We start from the raw sequence: 18,913 nt of genomic DNA on the forward strand, positions 1-18,913 counted from the left end.
AAGATCTAAAGGGATCATGCCTTCAGATTGCTTCTAACGGGTCTTAAGTTTTCATTTTAAAAAAGTCAAAAACTGAAAGTCTTACTTTTTTGTGTGGTTTACATAGAATTACAGTCAAAAGATCTGCTTTCAAAGAAAAGGCTTTATTTGGCTCTGCATCAGACTAACAAGTGAATATATTCATTTGTTTAAAGTTAACAAGAAATATTTAAGATATTTATATAACATTTTCTACAGTTCACTGCTTTGACTTTTTCAATTAATGATCTTCTCAACCAACAGTTAAGAGGATTTTACTATCCTAGAATTTTGCTGAAACAAAGAAAATAAATTGTAGCCTAAAGCAGTTGTTCTCAAACTCTGCTATGCAGCAGCAGAATGAAAACAGACAATCCAGAAGCTTCTTGAACCTGGAATTCTTTTAGATCTTTTTAACAAGTATCCCAGTTTGAGAACCATCATCCAGAGTATTACTTGTACAGATATATATCAAGACTTGTGGTATTCAAATAGTAAGTTAGTATTCAAGAAGATCATGTGGATATGAAAAGAAAACATTGGCCCTATTTTATTTTTGTATTGTATTAATTTGTATTTGTTTTATTATGTATATCAATAGAGTGGTACATTAACTTATAAATAGGTTTTTTTTAGGGATGAGAGAACAATCAAAAGTTGTTTAGGCAGCAGAAACCTATTTTTCTTCAATAGTCAAAGTATAATGGAGGGAGAGTATAGATGCCCAATTTTATATTCCAAAAGCTTAAAACTATGAAATTACTTTCTTCTGTACCTCCAAAGTCAAAGATTAAACAGAATCATGAGGCAAATACTGTCTCTGATTAATATATATTATTAAGCTTTCTTCAGGAAAATAGCATTAAATATGTCTACTCATATCTCCATTATACTTAGCTAGGAACTATGTAATAAATAAAATGGAAAAACTGTTAATTCCATAAATTAACATCTTTAGATTTGCCTTGCTTTAAATGCAAAACATTTGATTTTTAGTAAAAAAAAAAAAGAAAGAAAACATTTGATTTTTCCTCCTGAAATAATTTTTTATTTTAATCACTTAAATGCATCTTTATAACCTGAGAAATAAAGGTGCATGTAATAATCCCATTTCATTATTTTTTACATAATTGAAATACAGCTAAGCAGTACTTTTCATAATATGTTTTAGTGAGCTGTTAACAAAATTGGGAAGTGTTAGGTCTTGATATTCTTTGTTATAAGTAATACTCTTATATTTAGTATTGTATTAGAATAAACCCTAAAGAGTGGTATGGGTTTCTTTGTTATTGTTTTTAATCTTATCATGATTAGTGAGACAGTCATTTGTTTTCTAGATTGATGACACTGTAAAAGCTGTTGGTAACTGCAGTTACAACCAACTAGTGGAGAAGATCATCTCCTGTAAGCAGTCAGACAATAGTGAGCTGGTTAGTGAAGGTGGGTGAGTGCTGCTATTCCCTAACTTATTCTTGGCAAAATAACTTGTCTTATAATTTAATATCTTTTAAATGTCTTAAGACTTCTAAAAAATGCGATGCTGCTTGTAGAAATTAAAAGAAGTAATTATTCATAAAGGTGGCAGTGAACATTTTTCCTAGAACCCTTTTCACTTGACTTGTAAAATCAGGCCTGGATTCTAATAGAATCCTTTGGAATCACTTGTTAGCTTTAATATTGTCAGTTATCCAGGGGTTACTAATAATTACTCTTTTAAAAAAGAATTTTTATTTGTGAGTAATGAGAGCAGTTTATAATTCATCCTGAGCACTTGTTTGAGATGAGTATTATGATACTTAAATGTTCATTTTTGTAGAGCTCTGCTTTATGTTTCAGTACAATACAGTATATTAAAGCTCCATTTTAGGTTAAAGTGTACCTCTGATCATCAGTGTTCCTAATCCTTAGCTAATTAAAATGGCTAAATTCATCATCACAGAAGCAGATTCCCATTTTTTTCAGTTGTATTCCAGTCAATGAAGAGAAGAGCAGATTTGAAACCAGAATACCATCAGCAGCGCTAGCATTTGGATATACCTTTCCCATCAACCCACTTCACTTTTTTTTCCCGTAAATATGTAAATACTGAGGCTGCTATTCTCCTCCATTTGAAGAGAAATCATGAGAAGCAGGGGATGAGCTTCATCATTCTCTCAGACTGTTGTTTTTTTACATGAGGTATAATAAAGTTGATTGCAATCACCATATTTAAAAAATTGAAACTAAGTGGCTACAAGAGTACATAAAAACATACAAAGGAAGATGTATCCATGTGTCCATGAATCTGATACTATATTGATTAATGAGAATCCAAATATTATATTACCTTTAAGTTTAACATGTTTATGCAAGAAGCAAGTAGCAAGAAAATATACATTTTTTTAGTTGAGGCTTATCCTAGGCTTCCATTTGCAATAAACAAATGTATGGGGATACTGATCACTGTTTTGTATGACAAGTCTTTCATTACAACCTAAGGCAACAAAGTTTAAATTTTAGGGAGGAGAAGAACAACAAAAGCTGTTAACAAAAAAATATTTTCTTTCAATTAACAAAGTTCCATTCACTAGAACTTTTCATTCCTTATTTAAGCCATGACTGTAAATATAAGAAGCAGACTAAAAATTTCCATCTGTAGATTCCTACTTTCTCAATAACTTCCAATATGCTACTCAGTAATAATTGAGAGAGCAGTAGGATTCAGAAAATTTTAAATAGAATGATAGCCAAAAAAATGGTATTTGCCTGAATACATTTATAGGATAAGAAGCTATAGGAAACACTGCTCACACGATTTTTCCCAAGCCCGTCTGCAGTGTAACAAGAACAGGACTTAGGTAGGACACGTTGAGAAAATGAAGAGCAATGACAAAAAGCCAAGTCCTTTCATCACTTCTCCTTTTTCTCAACCTGATGTTACAACTATGATTATTTCTCTGACATTGATTCCCCAGGATAATGAAAAACTGTAGATAATTTATACAGTATTGATAACTTGAAAAAAAATCTTGATAAAAACAAGGAAGGAATCATCATCCTCTGTAGAGGTGTAGAATTTTCTGGTAGTACATATACCAGAATTGATTAATTCCTTGGCATATAAATGTTGTAATGGTGAAATTCTGCATATCAGATTTCCATATCAAGGAATAATTATATATATGGAACTCAGTGCAATTAAAAAGCTAGCTAGTTTTAAAAGGGGCATTACGATTAGCACACATAATGTGGGGGGTGGGCACGGGGAAGGCAGTATATACAGAGAAGACAGGTAGTGTTTCTATAGCATCTTACTACGCTGATGGACAGTGGCTGTAATGGGGTATGTGGTGCGGTCTTGATAATGGGGGGAGTCTAGTAACCACAGTGTTGGTCATGTAAGTGTATATTAATGATACCAAAATAAAAATAAATAAATAAAAGCTACTGAGTTTTGTTTATTATGTAGTCTGTTTGAAATAATTATTCAACCCTAATGGTTACATATATAAGGCATTAAGAAATCATATAGGAAAGAAAAGGCCACAATGGACATTTTTACTTACAATGTAGCAATTAGCTTCCCTCCATCATTTTTTTCATCATGTTTTCTTTGGTATAGTGTTCAACTGAAGTGGTCTGCTTTCTTTTTCTATTTAGTCTACAACTGTAATTTTCCTTTTGAATCAACAAAATATCTAAAAGGTGATTTACTTCTAATCCTTGTTTATCAGAAAGTATTAAGTTTTGGTCTTAGATAATAACTACTTATTTTTTTATTCAAATATTTCATCTGCATAAGGTGCAGACTACAATAAATAGTTTTACTATCATTCTTTTTTGATGAAAAAGAAATGTTATTTATCTTACAGTTAAATAGAATTACATAGTCTTTCAATTTCTTCCAGATAACATTCATTTTCTTTTGATAACAATACCTTGTAAGTAAAAGTATGGAACACTCATGTACATAGAATATGTATTATTTGCTACCTCTTTTGGGTGTTAATTCTTGGAATCTAGTTATAATGATAGCAGCAAAAAATAAGGAAAAAAATAGCACAGTACCAGTTGCCAGACTTCACCAGAGCTAGCTCTTTCATTCCAGATGTTCTCTCAGGAATAATTTCTTCTTTAACAATTGTTTTTAGGTAAAAAAATATGCTTAAAGGAATAATTCGAGAATATTCATTTATTCAAATATTTATTAAGCCTTATTTTTTGCCATAAACACTGAAGATTACAGTTTGAATTCACATTATTTTTGGTTAAAATAGTAATGATTTCCTTTTCTTTTTCTTTCTGTTTTAAATTGAAAAATCTCAAACCCATAAAAAAGTTGGCATAGCATAGAGAATCTATGTGTGTGTGTGTGTGTGTGTGTGTGTGTGTGTGTGTGTGTGTGTAAACAACAAAAAGCCAGTCCTTTCATCACTTCTCCTTTTTCTCAACCTGATGTTATGACTATTATTTCTCTGACATTGATTCCCCAGTATAATTAAAAACTAGGTAATTTATAGAGTATTGATAACCTGAGAAAAACATCTTGATAAAAGCAAAAGCAAGGAAGGAATCATCCTCTGTAGAGGTATAGAATTATATATATATATATATATATGTCATTATCTCGGGAAATTTAGCATTGATACAGTATTATTATTCAGAATACCCCGGTTGTATCAATAATGTCCCTTATAGCTTTAAATTTTTTTTCTATGTAGGCTTCAATCAAGGGTCATGTTAACTGTCATGCAGTTTAGTCTCCTATAACCTAGAACAGATCCCTAACTATTTTTTCCATCTTTTTTTTCCTTTTGGTCTTTTGTGATGTTGACTTTTCTTAATGGTATAGGCCAGTTGTTTTGCAGAATAGTCCTCAGTTTGGATTCCTTTGATTGTTTCCTCATAAGTAGATTTAGGTTACATATTTTGGTGGGAATACTACGTAGGAGATATTGTGTCTTTCCCATCATATCAAATTAGGGGGCACATGATGTCTGACTATCAAATATGATTAAGGTGGTATCTGCCAGATTTTTTTATTATAAAGATTCCCTTTGCTGTTGTAATAAAGAAGTACCCTCTGATGTTATGCTATGAAACTATGTGAATACCCTGTTCTGTAATAATCTTTCACCTAATAGAGTTGGCATTCACTGATTCTTGCCTGAGTCAACTATATCTATGGTGGTTATGATATTTCTATTATTCTTTCCACATTTATTAGTTGGCATTCTATAAAAAATAATTTTCCATTCTAATCCTTCCCCATTAATAAAATTTTTGTTATTGGTGTACTTATGAATTCTTTTTTATTTGGTGTGTTATGATCCATTATTACCATTATTCTTTTTGATGCTTCAAATTCTCCCAGATATGGCCAGTGGGATGTGCTGAAGCTGGATCCCATGTTCTTTTGACATGTCTTCATCATTTCTTGAGCACTTTCTTATTTTCTAGCACAATAAAATGTTCTGGGCTCCCTACGCTACTCCAGAATCAAATCATGTGGGCCCCTATATTTTCAAAGAAAATCTGGGCATTTGTCATATTAAAGGAGATTGTTTTCTCCCATCCCCTTAAGGAAAAATATTAAAATGTTACTTGATTTTTGAAACCTAACAGTAGATAAAATTAAAAAGAAAATTATAATTTGTTTAAAGCTAACACAGTGACAAAGTTAAGTTCTGATTGAGTTTAACTTTGAATGCAGATCTCAGACAGGGCTACATCTAGCCAACATTAAAAATAAGCTAAGTTTTCTTTTTTCCTTTATCTTCTTTTTGTTCCTTTTTGCTTAATTTTAGTGCCCTTATTTCTAACTTCACCTCCTTTAAGATAATCAGTGCTTTCATGTTCTCTACTAACTTTTCAGTAATAGTGGAAAATTATTTCATAAACTAGTATTGAATTTCTGAAACTAATAAATATTTAAACTAATATCAGGAAGATAATTTTTAACTTAAATTTATTTTTAGTAATATCTTATTACCATTATATTAGTTTCTACCTTTAGTATCATTAATAACAGTATCTATAACAATAAAAATTAAATTAAATTAAATGTTGTAAATAAACTGTTTGTTACTTGAAGCAGTGCAGGTAAGTAAACTGTTATATAACACTTAGATTTACCAAAATTTGTTAAATTAGTTATGAAATGTTGAAATTAGATTCAGCTTTTGACTATTCCTCTAAAATCACAGGGGTGTCAGGAAACATTGTTCTAAGTCTAAATCAGTCTATGTTTTATAGTTTGGGGAGAAATGCAATTCAGTTTGCTTTTGTAATAATCATCAGTAATTTTTTTTAACTAGATACCCATAATTCTCCTAGGTCCCAATATTTACTTCGATATTACCTCCTTTGAGCAAGTCACTTATTCTGTCTGAATCTGTGTCCTGCTCTGTAGAAAGAGGTAGCTGAGAAAGACCTTTCTAGTGTTGAATTTTTAAATTTCACACACATGAAAGTATTATTGTACTGTATCTCCACTGAATTTTTCTCTTTTTGAAAGGATTTGTAGAGAGGATGTTGTGTGCATGAGGTTTGGGAAGAGCATTTAGAAATACCTTTTTGAAGGATGTGTTTGGTAACATGGGTAGTATAGTCAGCCGTGGTACTTCTCAGCACAGGCATCATGCTTTTTACGTGCTATATAATAGTGAGTGCTTTATAGTATATAATATATGCTGCTCAGTAACAGTACTTAGCGAAGTAATGATAATCAGGGAGAGAAGCTCTTATTTCTAAATGTGTAAACCCAAGAAGTTGCAAATGTGCTATAAATTTCCTTTGGCTATGGTCTTTTGTATGACTTTTTGTGCTTCCCCTCCTACCTTAACCAATTCCTTGGACTAGTGTGATATATTGGTAACTTTTTACAAGTGCTTTGCAGCTTGAAGTCTACAGCTTGGCACTAAGGATGAGGAGGGAGAGGGAGTGGAATAAATCTATATGATCCAGTGCCTCTTGGCCCTACTAAGCTTATTTTCAGTTTCTTGTTGAGGTGTCAGCTTTTTAACATAGGTTCATCTTTCCTCCCAATATCTGAACCTCTCTGCTCACTGCCAAAACCCTCAAAGCATTCTCTTTACCCCTATTGCTTCTGAAATATTTCTTCCTTATTAAAGGAAAGGAGCAAAAGGAGGAAGAGAAAGGAGGAAATAAAAGAAATATAGGCTATTAAAATATTTATGCAGTTGATTCTCATTATTCTCACTAGTTATGTTCTATAAGGTTGATGTGAACACTGAATTATTGAATATCAAACCACTGCTCCTTGGGGAAACGCAGGATTAGGTTCCTAGGAACCTCTGATCTTAAGATTTTTCGTCAACTGATCAATATATAACCTTGTTTTATGTGTGTTTCTGTTTAAAGACACCTTATTTAGTATATATACTGTTAATTCATTAATATTAAACTCACAGACAACAGTACTATAACTCATGCCTGAATGAAGCTGCAAAAATACATATTTTCTCTGTAATCACATCTTTTGTGATTACATCACAGCTTTTGTGCACTTAGGAACATTAGCCAGCACTTCAGCATTATGCATGGGAGCCATTTTACACAGTAAAAATCATCCAAAAAGGAGGTAGAAAATGTGTAAAAATGTGGCATTAAATACATGGTGAAAGGACACTTGTTTACAGTATGAGAACAGGAACAGGAAGGCAGAGCATTGCCTTGTTTGACCTCAGTGGGGAATGTGTACATTGGGTGACTCATATTTTTGCTGCTTTGCACAGGAACAGCCCTGAATGTGCAGCAAATAATGATTTTGGAGTTATAAATTTTAGCTAATGGGTAAATTTGCATAAAAACCTGCATGAATAATGAGAATTAGCTTACATATATCTTAAATTAAACTCCATAAAACTTCTTTGTATTTCATTATGTTTTGAAAGCAAAGATATCATTTCTATTTCTGAACTTATGTATCTACATGAGTGGCATATATTGGAGGACATATATGCCATTTATTAGGAGGGTATATATGCCATTTATTAGGAGGGCATATATGCCATTTATTAGGATAAAAATGGCATCAGTTACGTGTTTTCTGTTCAATCTTATACCTACTTTTAGTTTTAAGATAAGAACTCTGAGCAGTTTGTGAATTGAGAACTATCTGGGATCTTTGTTAAAATCTTAAGCCACTAAATTTGCTAAGACTGCTTTTGATTTCTAAACCTGTCCACTGAGGATGTAGCTGTTGACACACATCTTTTGCTTCTATCCACATTTAAAATTGCTAACTCTTGTCCTCCTCTTGTGTTAATAGGTTTTAGTTTTATTGCATTTGTGTCTTTTATTGCAAGCTGCCTGAAATCTTTGTGAAGTATAAATAAATACATGTATCGATAAAAAAATTTCATATAATTGTATCTGTATATTGGGAATGTCTATAGACACATCTTCCATAGCAGAATTAGAAAAAAGAATCTCTACTCTGGGGCCATAATGATATAGTGAAAGTATTTTGATTGGCCTTTTTTCATACTTGCAACACAATGTAAGTAGAAAAACTTTTTAATTTTGCAATTTCTTCCATCTGATATTATGCATTGCTTCCATAGGCTTTGTAGCTGAGCAGTTTCTAAATAACACAGCCACTCAACTGACATACCATGGATTATGTGAACTAACTTCAACGGTTCAGGAAGGAGAACTTTGTGTGTTCTTTCGGAATAATCATTTTAGCACCATGACCAAATACAAGGTATGATATAGGAATAGCTATTTAATTGTTTTTCTAAATTAAAGGAGATGGATTTGGAGATGTTTTATAATCTGCTTCGAAATAAAAAAGCCCTAGTATAATATTCCTTAACCATCATATTATGAAGCTAATTATTAAATATTTCTTTTGGATGGAATGGATTAGCAATTTAAGTATCACTTCAAATCAGTTTTTTTTTTTAAAGTCTCAGCTCCTTTTCCACAGATTACTGCATTAAAAAGTATTTATTATTTACTAAGAAAAAAAGGCCCTAGAAATAGAACCAGGATGCCTGCTAATGATGGAGTTGATATTGGACGGCTAGCAGAGTTCTGAACAATCAGGATTTGTCTTTATGATAGTGTTTGTTATTATTAAAGTTAATAGGGTGATTTTAAATTCTTAGCCATTTATGGCTCTGTCAAAGAATCTTACTGACTCATCCTTTTTGTTACCTTTTCATCCATCCACCTGTTTTTACAGCTGCCACCTAATTCAGGAGTTTATCAACTTACACCTAGACTTCTGTGGTAGAACACTACCCTGATCATGTCACTAATATAGCAAAAATATTCAGTTGCACCTAGAGCCTAGAGGATAAAAGTGCAAGGTATCTCCTACTCTTCCATCCCAATACTTTGCTTCAGCCATAATGGTCTGTCTACTCATTAACAATCCTCCATCCCCATACGCACTTTGTGATTTCCCATTTCTGCAACTTCACTGCCATTTCTTATGCCTTAATCCCTATTTGAAAAGATCTCACTCCTTTTTGCCTGTCCAAATTTCACCTATCCCTTAAGGAGCATTTCAAACACAAACTCTTCAACAGAGCTACTGATTCTCTCCTTAAACCAGTGGTTCTTACCCCAGATTGTTTGCTACAACTACCAGGGAAGATTTTTAAAAAATAACAATGCCCAGAGCCTACCACCAACTCAATTAAATAAGAATCTCTGGAGGTGGAGCCTGAGTACTTTAAAAATGCTCCCCATGTGATTTTAATATGCTGCTAAGGCTAAGGATCACTATTGTACTCATCCTTCTCAAGTTGTTATGGGCCATATCATCCTTACTTTGCCCTTAATGGTAAGTACCTGGTTACCAGTTTTGTTTCCATGTAAATGTGTTTTATTCTTCTAAATGAAAGTAAGCTTATTGAAGTCAGGAATCAAGTCTTCATATTTCTTTCAACACTTTAATCAATGAATTGCACTAAATAGTGTAAAAATAATTTGTTTGCGTATAAAAGAATATTCTAAAGTCCTAGCCCTCCTACTCGTGTATTATTTACAGCAAGTGTTTATTTGTACTGCCCCCACATTTATGCTAGATGTGTTCTAGGTATGGACCCAGTATTTCTCATCCATACTGCTCAGAAGTCTAATGCCAAATAACCATAGAATCAGAATTATTGCTACATAGTAAATACTGCTGAGTCATCTTGCTTTATCTAAAGAGCTCGTCAAGTCCATACTTTATTCACTCATTTAACAAATATCTGTTGAGCACGATTATGTCTGGGTACTTTCAGTTAAGTACTAGGACTGCAGCCTGAGTGAGGCACCTGTGGTTCTTGCCATTTAAGAACCTCCTAGTTTGATAAGGGACAATGTGAAATAATTACACAAATAGTTATTATTTCTATTGAGATATACTCTGTATAGGGTACATACAACATACTGTGAACTCTTTTATCAGGACTTATAACCTACTTAGGGATATCAGGAAAGACTTTCTTGGGATGTAACATTTAAACTGAGACCTGAAGAAGATGAATCTTCTAGGATTTTAATCAGTCAGCAAAAAAAGGTCTAACTAAGCAGATAGAACATGTGTGCAAAGGCCCTTAGGAAGGAAATAATTCAACTCTTTAAGGAATGAAAAGAAGGCCCATGTGGCTGAAGCATAGAAATTAAGAGGCATGAAGTAAGCCTAAAGAGATAGGCAAGTACCAGATCTTGTAGTGTCTTGAGTTAAAAGGAGAAACAGACCTTGGTCTCTTGGTGGACTAGTGGTTTTTTGTTCTCTCTTTTTGGTTGAGCAGGAGTGAAATAGTTCAGTGGGAAAACAAGGTCTCTGGCTGTCACTAGTGGTTGTTCCAAAACTGAGATCTAGATGTTCCCTGTTCTATCAAAGCCATATCCTGACCAGAAAGTCCTTTACTGGTCAACTAAGTGTTACCAATCTCCTGCGTGGTTAGCTATTATGAATCTCCTATGTGATGTCTCTCCTGAAGTACTTTATACTATGTGTCTGTTTCTGGACTAAGCATGCCTTTTTGTGATATAATGATAGCTCAGAGAATGCATGCATTCTGCTGTTTCTCTGTTTCCGAGTTTTTCTCAGTGAACCTAATTCTATGGCTAAACAGTGCATCATTGATGATGAGTGCCTCTGTTCCCCTTATAGAACATTAAGTTGCTTTGGACTTAGAAGCAAGAGCAGGTGTGGATTTAGTTAGGAGACTATTGCAGGAGGCCAAATTAGAGGTTATAGTGATTTAGACTAGGATGGTAAGAAATGGAGAGCTGACAGATTCCATAGACATTTAGGAGATATGATCAACCATATTTGGTGATTAGGATGTGAAAAATAAGGAAGAAAAAATGATTTCTGAGTTCTAAGCATGAACAACTAGATGGATGAATGGTGGTGGTCATTATTGAAACAGAGAACACTGGAAGAGGAGAAGAAAGATACTATGAAATCAGGTATCTTGAAACTATTAGAGCTGTGGCATCCCTGCAAGTGGCAGTGTTGGGAAATAGTCAGGGCTGGAATAATTTTTATGTACAAATAGTAATTTGGGAAGAGATTTATAAGAAAAATATAGAATAAGATGAAAAGAGAAGGCCTAGCACGGAGATTTGAGGAGTGCCAATATTTAATATCAACTGGAGGCAAAGAAGACTGAAAAAGAAAAGAAAAAAAAAGGAAAATCTAAAGAATATAGTACATAAGCCAGCAGGGTGAGAATGTTTCAAAAAGAATGGAGATCTCAGTAAAATGCTGTTGAGAAGATAGTAAAGATAAGAATACTGAGGGGAAAGGTGTCCAATAGCAATTTGGTATCTCTTAGAGAATGGTGGCACCAGAAAAAACTCAGTTTAAATTGGTTAAGAAATGATTGGGATGTCAGGAACTAAAAATGGATTATAGGCAACTCTTTGAAACAGTATTTCTCTGAGGAGCATAGACATAATGGCTCAGAGCTACAGTGGAGTGTGAAATCCAGGAAGGAGTTTTTGTTTTTGTATTTTAATAGGAGAGACTTGAACATATTTAAATACTGAAGGACTCAATAGAGAAAGGTTGAAGATTCAGGAGAGGAGATAATTGATGTTAGAAGGCTCCCCAGAAAGTGAGAAATGATTGATTTTAAAAAAACCTCTTCATTATAAAAGAACAAAAGAACACACTATGAGTACAGCTACAGGTAAGTTTGTAGATTTGGTGGCAGGAGTAAAGACAGTTTCTGTTTGAATGCTTTCTGTTTTTATGTGGAAGGCAAGATCATTTACTGAGACTGAGTAGGGGTGGGAAGGTTTGGTTCCAGATTTAAAGAAGGAAACTTTGAAGTAGTCTTTACAGAATGTGGAAGAAAACTCTAACAAGAGAAATTAAGAAAAATCACTAGGCAGCATTGAGGATGGTAATTACTATATGAATATGCACTTGTGTGATTTTCCTGAAGGAGTATTCATCAGAGAGTGGGCATGGAGAAGGTAGCTAGTTTATTGTTCTGGACTTGGGACTTTGTTAAGTAAGTGCAACAAAGAATAGAAGAGCAAAGGAATTTAGGAACATGATGGTATTATGAACATGATGATATTGTCCTAATTTATAAATATTGCCTAGAGCAAATAAAACACCATTCTTCACTAAGGTAGTCCTATTTTTATAGAAGGGATAAATGAGGACATTTGGTTAATTTTGGTATGGAGACCAATCACTAGTAGAAATGCCCTTGTTTACTACTGTGATCACCAAACCAAAACAGTAACACTGTTTTTTACTTATGAAAAAATGCAGACTTACAGAAAAATGAGACTAATGTGTGTCTATTATACTTATCACTTACTTTTGACAATTTTTGACAAGATATTTTCATCTATTTTTATTTTTGCTTATGACTAGAAGCCCTAAAGGAATACCTAATAAAATGTTGGGAAGGAATTCCTTCAACATGATATCGATTTGCCTGATATGGAAATAGGATGGAAGATTGTGCCCTTGTTCTGTTATACCTAATCCACAGTAAAACTGTTGTCCTCTATCACTAGTTCCTGTGTTATTAGTTTCTGTGTTACTTTATAAATATGAGCCCCAGGGAATCTGTGTTCTAATAAGGATATAAGCGAAGAAAAATTAGAAAGCTGCTTTTTCAAACAAGATATGGCTACTTGTAACACTATATTAGATCTTCATAATGCCTTATAACATTTCACTTTTGAAGAACTCTGAGATTTTTAGGGCCTTTTTATGCATTCATATTCAATAATCATTTTATTTCCCATCTTCCTACCCCTGTGAACTCTTTGAAACACCTATAGTGTAAGCACAGTTCATCCCAAAGTATTCCAGATATAATTTCAACAAAAAGTAAATTTAACACCTGGATGGAATATTTTTTTACTACAGATAAATGCTGTCTATAGCCAGGAGCCTGTAGTAATATTAAATTATATTATTTATATGGAATATTTTTTTACTACAGATAAATGCTGTCTATAGCCAGGAGCCTATAGTAATATTAAATTATATTATTTATATAAATAATAAAGTCTATAATAGGTTGGTAGTCAAAAATATCTGTACTACATTATTTTATTAGTGGGGCTTATTTTTATTATGATTCACAGAAAGGATCTTTATGGTTTCTGGTAACCATATTATATGCCACTGTCATTTCAGGATCAAGACCAACAAAGAAGTAGTTCAGGGATTACCTAGGAAAGGTCATCTCCAGTTCCTTTATTGACTGTACCAATTTCCATAGGAACCTGATAAGCTCTAACTTATATGTAAAAATCTTTTGTCATTTTAAAGTCTTTTGGAACCATAAAGATGTATGAGCTATGGACTTTTGTTTGACCGAAAGGGAGGTATATGTTTATTATAATATTCACCAGTACTACAATCTCTGTTCCAAGTCCTGTCCCTAGACGTTAAATAGAGGCAGGGGCAAATTCTCCATTAGGTTAGACTTTTGTTTACTCTATACACCGAAGTATTGAAGAATGCAGATGTTTCTTGTACCTGGACAAAGTGTTCTCTGTTTACTAACTTTATGATTCCATGTCCATAGATTTTTATTGTTGTTATTATTAATCTACAATTACATGAAGAACATTATGTTTACTAGGCTCCCCCCTTCACCAAGTCCCCCCCCAACAAACCCCATTACAGTCACTGTCCATCCGCATAGTAAGATGCTGTAGAATCACTACTTGTCTTCTCTGTGTTGTACAGCCCTCCCCGTGCCCCCCCACATTATACATGCTAATCATAATGCCCCCTTTCTTTTTCCCCACCCTTATCCCTCCCTTCCCACCCATCCTCCCCAGTCCCTTACCCTTTGGTAACTGTTAGTCCATTCTTGGGTTCTGTGATTCTGCTGCTGTTTTGTTCCTTCAGTTTTTCTTTGTTCTTATACTCCACATATGAGTGAAATCATTTGGTGATTGTCTTTCTCCACCTGGCTTATTTCACTGAGCATAATACCCTCTGGCTCCATCCATGTTGTTGCAAATGGTAGGATTTGTTTTTTCTTCTTATGGCTGAATAATATTCCATTGTCTATATGTACCACGTCTTCTTTATCCATACATCTACTCATGGACATTTAGGTTGCTTCCATTTCTTGTCTATTGTAAATAGTGCTGCGATAAACATAGGGGTGCATCTGTCTTTTTCAAACTGGGCTGCTGCATTCTTAGGGTAAATTCCTAGGAGTGGAATTCCTGGGTCAAATGGTATTTCTGTTTTGAGCATTTTGAGGAACCTCCATACTGCTTTCCACAATGGTTGAATAGAATAGAGACTCCAGACATTAACCCAAACATATATGGTCAATTAATATACAATAAAGGAGCGATGGACATACAATGGGGAAGTGACAGTCTCTTCAACAGATGGTGCTGGCAGAACTGGACAGCTACATGTAAGAGAATGAAACTGGATCACTGTCTAACCCCATACACAAAAGTAAATTCGAAATGGATCAAAGACCTGAATGTAAGTCATAAAACCATAAAACTCTTAGAAAAATACATAGGCAAAAATCTCTTGGACATAAACATGAGCAACTTCTTCATGAACATATCTCCCTGGGCAAGGGAAACAAAAGCAAAAATGAACAAGTGGGACTGTATCAAGCTGAAAAGCTTCTGCACAGCAAAGGACACCATCAATAGAACAAAAAGGTATCCTACAGTATGGGAGAATATATTCATAAATGACAGATCCGATAAAGGGTTGGCATCCAAAATATATAAAGAGCTCATGCACCTCAACAAACAAAAAGTAATCCAATTAAAAAATGGTCAGAGGAGCTGAACGGACAGTTCTCCAAAGAAGAAATTCAGATGGCCAACAGACACATGAGAAGATGCTCCACATCACTAGTCATCAGAGAAATGCAAATTAAAACCACAATGAGATATCACCTCACACCAGTAAGGATCGCCACCATCCAAAACACAAACAACAAGAAATGTTGGCGAGTATGTGGAGAAAGGGGAGCCCTCCTACACTGCTGGTGGGAACGTAAATTAGTTCAACCATTGTGGAAAGCAGCATGGAGGTTCCTCAAAAAGCTCAGAATAGAAATACCATTTGACCCAGGAATTCCACTCCTAGGAATTTACCCTAAGAATGCAGCAGCCCTGTTTGAAAAAGACATATTCACCCCTATGTTTATCGCAGCACTATTTACAATAGACAAGAAATGGAAGGAACCTAATTGTCCATGAGTAGATGTATGGATAAAGAAGACGTGGTACATATACACAATGGAATATTATTCAGCCATAAGAAGAAAACAAATCCTACCATTTGCAACAACATGGATGGAGCTAGAGGGTATTATGCTCAGTGAAATAAGCCAGGTGGAGAAAGACAAGTATGAAATGATTTTGCTCATCTGTGGAGTCTAAGAACAAGGAAAAAAACTGAAGGAGCAAAACAGCAGCAGAATCACAGAACCCAAGAATGGACTAACAGTTACCAAAAGGAAAGGGACTGGGGAGGATATGTGGGAAGGCAGGATTAAGGGGGAATGGGGAAGAAAAGGGGCCATTATGATTAGCATGTATTATGTGGGGGAGGGGGCACGGGGAGGGCTGTACAACACAGAGAAGACAAGTAGTGATTCTACAGCATCTTACGCTAATGGACAGTATGGACTATAATGGAGTATGTGGGGGTGACTTGGTGATGGGGGGAGTCTAGTAAACATAATGTTCCTCATGTAATTGTAGATTAGTGATACCAAAATAAAATAAATAAGTTGTAAACAAACTACCTATTTCCTAGAAACAGATCCTTTCAGGTCTGTTTTGCTTCTTATATTATCCATATGATCATGAGTGTTTGATTCTTATATGTAGAATTCTATATGTAAGGTCTGGTTATTCTTTTTTATTTTTATGATCCTCCTCCACTTTTCTCATACTTTCTCCTTGCTCTTGAGTAAGATAAACTACTGATTCCTTGTCCTGTCTAGATCCTCTAGCTTCTAGATCTTTGGTTTATAGCAATGATATCTTTGTAGCTCTTTATGCATCATCACTCCCTCTTGATCATCCTTTTCCCCTATCAACCTTCATATCCGTGTCAAAACTGTTTCCTCTCCTCTTATTCTTAAATTTATGACCTCTCTCTGAACTATATTCAAAACCAGGGTTTTTGAGCTTGGCATTGTCTGTTTGTTTTTTTACTTTGCTCTTAGGGATTAGAAGTGAAAAGTAGTTGACAAGGAGATACAGTGCTAGATAAGTGCTAAAGCTGTGTTCAGGAAAGAAATGTGTCCCTTCTATTTCCTCCTTGACTAAGACTAGAGTGGGAACTTTTTGCACGGAGGGCTTCATTTAAGTAAAAATTCATTTAATTTAGTTATTTTTGAAAGGTGACTCATATATCAAAAATTGTCACTTGTTTGTTTAAAATTTTTTTTAAATGGCGGGGAGGAGAGAAAAGTGGAAACAGTAAGAAAAATGATAGATTCTACAGTATAGGCAGAAAGTTTTATCTTTTTCTCTTCAATAGGCAGAAAAAGGAGATAGAGAAACTGATGTAGACTTTGGTGATATTCATGAATATAATACCTTATATTCATTAAGCATTATGTGCCTTGCTTTGTGCTAAGCACTAACATTGGTTATTCTCATTGAATTTTCACAACTCCCAGTGAGATGTGGATTGATTACTCCCACTTTACAGCTGACAGAACAGGCTTAAAGGCCCTAAATAACTTTCCCAAGACCACTCACTTTGTAACAGCTCAAATCTGACTTTCAAGTCCACACTCTCAACAGCTCTTCCTCTCTAGGTGGGTAGGAAAGGTATTTGTGGGTGAGATTGATACTTGATAAGCAGGAGTAAAATTCACGTTTCAGTTTATAAAATGCCTCAGAAATTCTCTGGCATAATGGCGTCTCTGTCACTTTATAAGAAAGGAAAACTAAGATCCAAAGATGTTAAGTAATTTGAATCTAAGCTAGTTAACCAAAAATATTCAGGCAGTGCTTTCCTCCTTCCTTTGAAGGCAGGAATTACATAATTTTTTAAAAATTATATTTGACAAGCTTTTTCTATTTTATCAATTTATAAATTGTGATGATGTTGTCATGTATATTGTCAATACAAGTACCCATACTTTACAGCACTAATTTATCAGGTTATTTTAGATAGGTTTTCATTTGGTTTTTTATGTGATCCAATTGCCTATTTCTTATAAAATAAAAAATACCTAATGCCATTTGTTTATAATTTTTATGTAATATTTGGTAATTTACACATCTTGTACATTAAAATAATTTAGGAATTTAGTATATGCATTCTGTATTATTTATGTTTTATGAAATTATTATTTTAGAGACTGTTGAGTGAGATTAGGAGGAAGATTCAAGACTTAGAAAAGAAAGCTTTGACCAGATACTGTAGCAGAAGTTAAGAGCAAGAAATATTCTTGATGGTGATTTAACTGTAGGAACAAATGGGCCTAAAGTATCAGTACTTTATTAATACATACTTTGCTATTCTATACTGCAATTATATAAAGGAACTGTTGAATAATAACTAGTGTCGTTGACAGTGGACCAGTACACACTTTTAAAAATAAATATCAAGATCTAAAAGAGGAAAGAATTTACGCCAATTGTCCATGAGAAGACAGGTCAGGCTATACTGAGAAAGGGACACACCTTTAGTTAAAACTTTTATTCATATGCTGTGGATGATAATAGCTTTCAATAGAAACCCTTCCAGAATTTACCCATCCTGAAGTGTTTTTCTCCCAGTTTGGAGAAAAATTATAGATAAGATTATGGTTTCTTTCCTAGCAATCAGTCAATCTAATATATGATCTATATAAATAAATTGTAAAACCTGTACATTGTATAATATAATAGTGTGTTAAAAAGTATTGTGATAAGTATAGACAGAAGGGTCAAATCTATTCGGTGGGAAACTGACTGGAAAGAACTTTTAGTTTTTCTCTTAAATGACCCTAGGACAATATAGACCTTAATTGCTATGAAAAATATGTCAGATAATGAGGATGCATGGGTGAATAAAAGCTGGCTCTGGTCTTCAAGGAGCTTGAAATGTGTTAAGAGAGAAGTAAGTAAACAGACAGCTACAATTCAGTATAAAGTGCTATGGTAATGGTAAGTGCAGTATTCTATGCAATCATAAAAGGCATGCCTAATACCAAAGAAAGGTGGGATCATTACTTTCCACGATATGAATCCTTAAGCACTTAGCATAATGCTGAGTATATGGTAGGTATTCAAATATTTGATGAATCAGAATATACCTGATTTAAAACAAAACAAAACATGAGCTTGAACTTAATTTTTGCCTGAAACAATGTGTTTAAAGTTCATACCAAAATTTTCTTCTTTATGAATATTTTTCATGTTACTCTAGTAATTTCAGTGATCATATAAATTAATCAGT

General features: G+C 33.9%; 1 protein-coding gene across 2 annotated transcripts in view; it reads left to right on the plus strand.

The window, feature by feature from the left end:
• The window catches only part of MINDY2 (MINDY lysine 48 deubiquitinase 2), a 74,099-nt gene that overhangs the window by 43,540 nt on the left and 11,646 nt on the right, over positions 1 to 18,913 (plus strand). For both annotated transcript variants that reach the window (XM_036903017.2, XM_057488846.1), the window contains exons 5-6: positions 1,356 to 1,458; positions 8,586 to 8,728. In XM_036903017.2, the coding sequence (XP_036758912.1) occupies positions 1,356 to 1,458; positions 8,586 to 8,728 (246 nt within the window). The remainder of the gene's footprint in view (positions 1 to 1,355; positions 1,459 to 8,585; positions 8,729 to 18,913) is intronic.

The sequence above is a fragment of the Manis pentadactyla genome, chromosome 11 (assembly GCF_030020395.1).
Source record: "Manis pentadactyla isolate mManPen7 chromosome 11, mManPen7.hap1, whole genome shotgun sequence".
NCBI classification, from domain to species: domain Eukaryota; kingdom Metazoa; phylum Chordata; class Mammalia; order Pholidota; family Manidae; genus Manis; species Manis pentadactyla.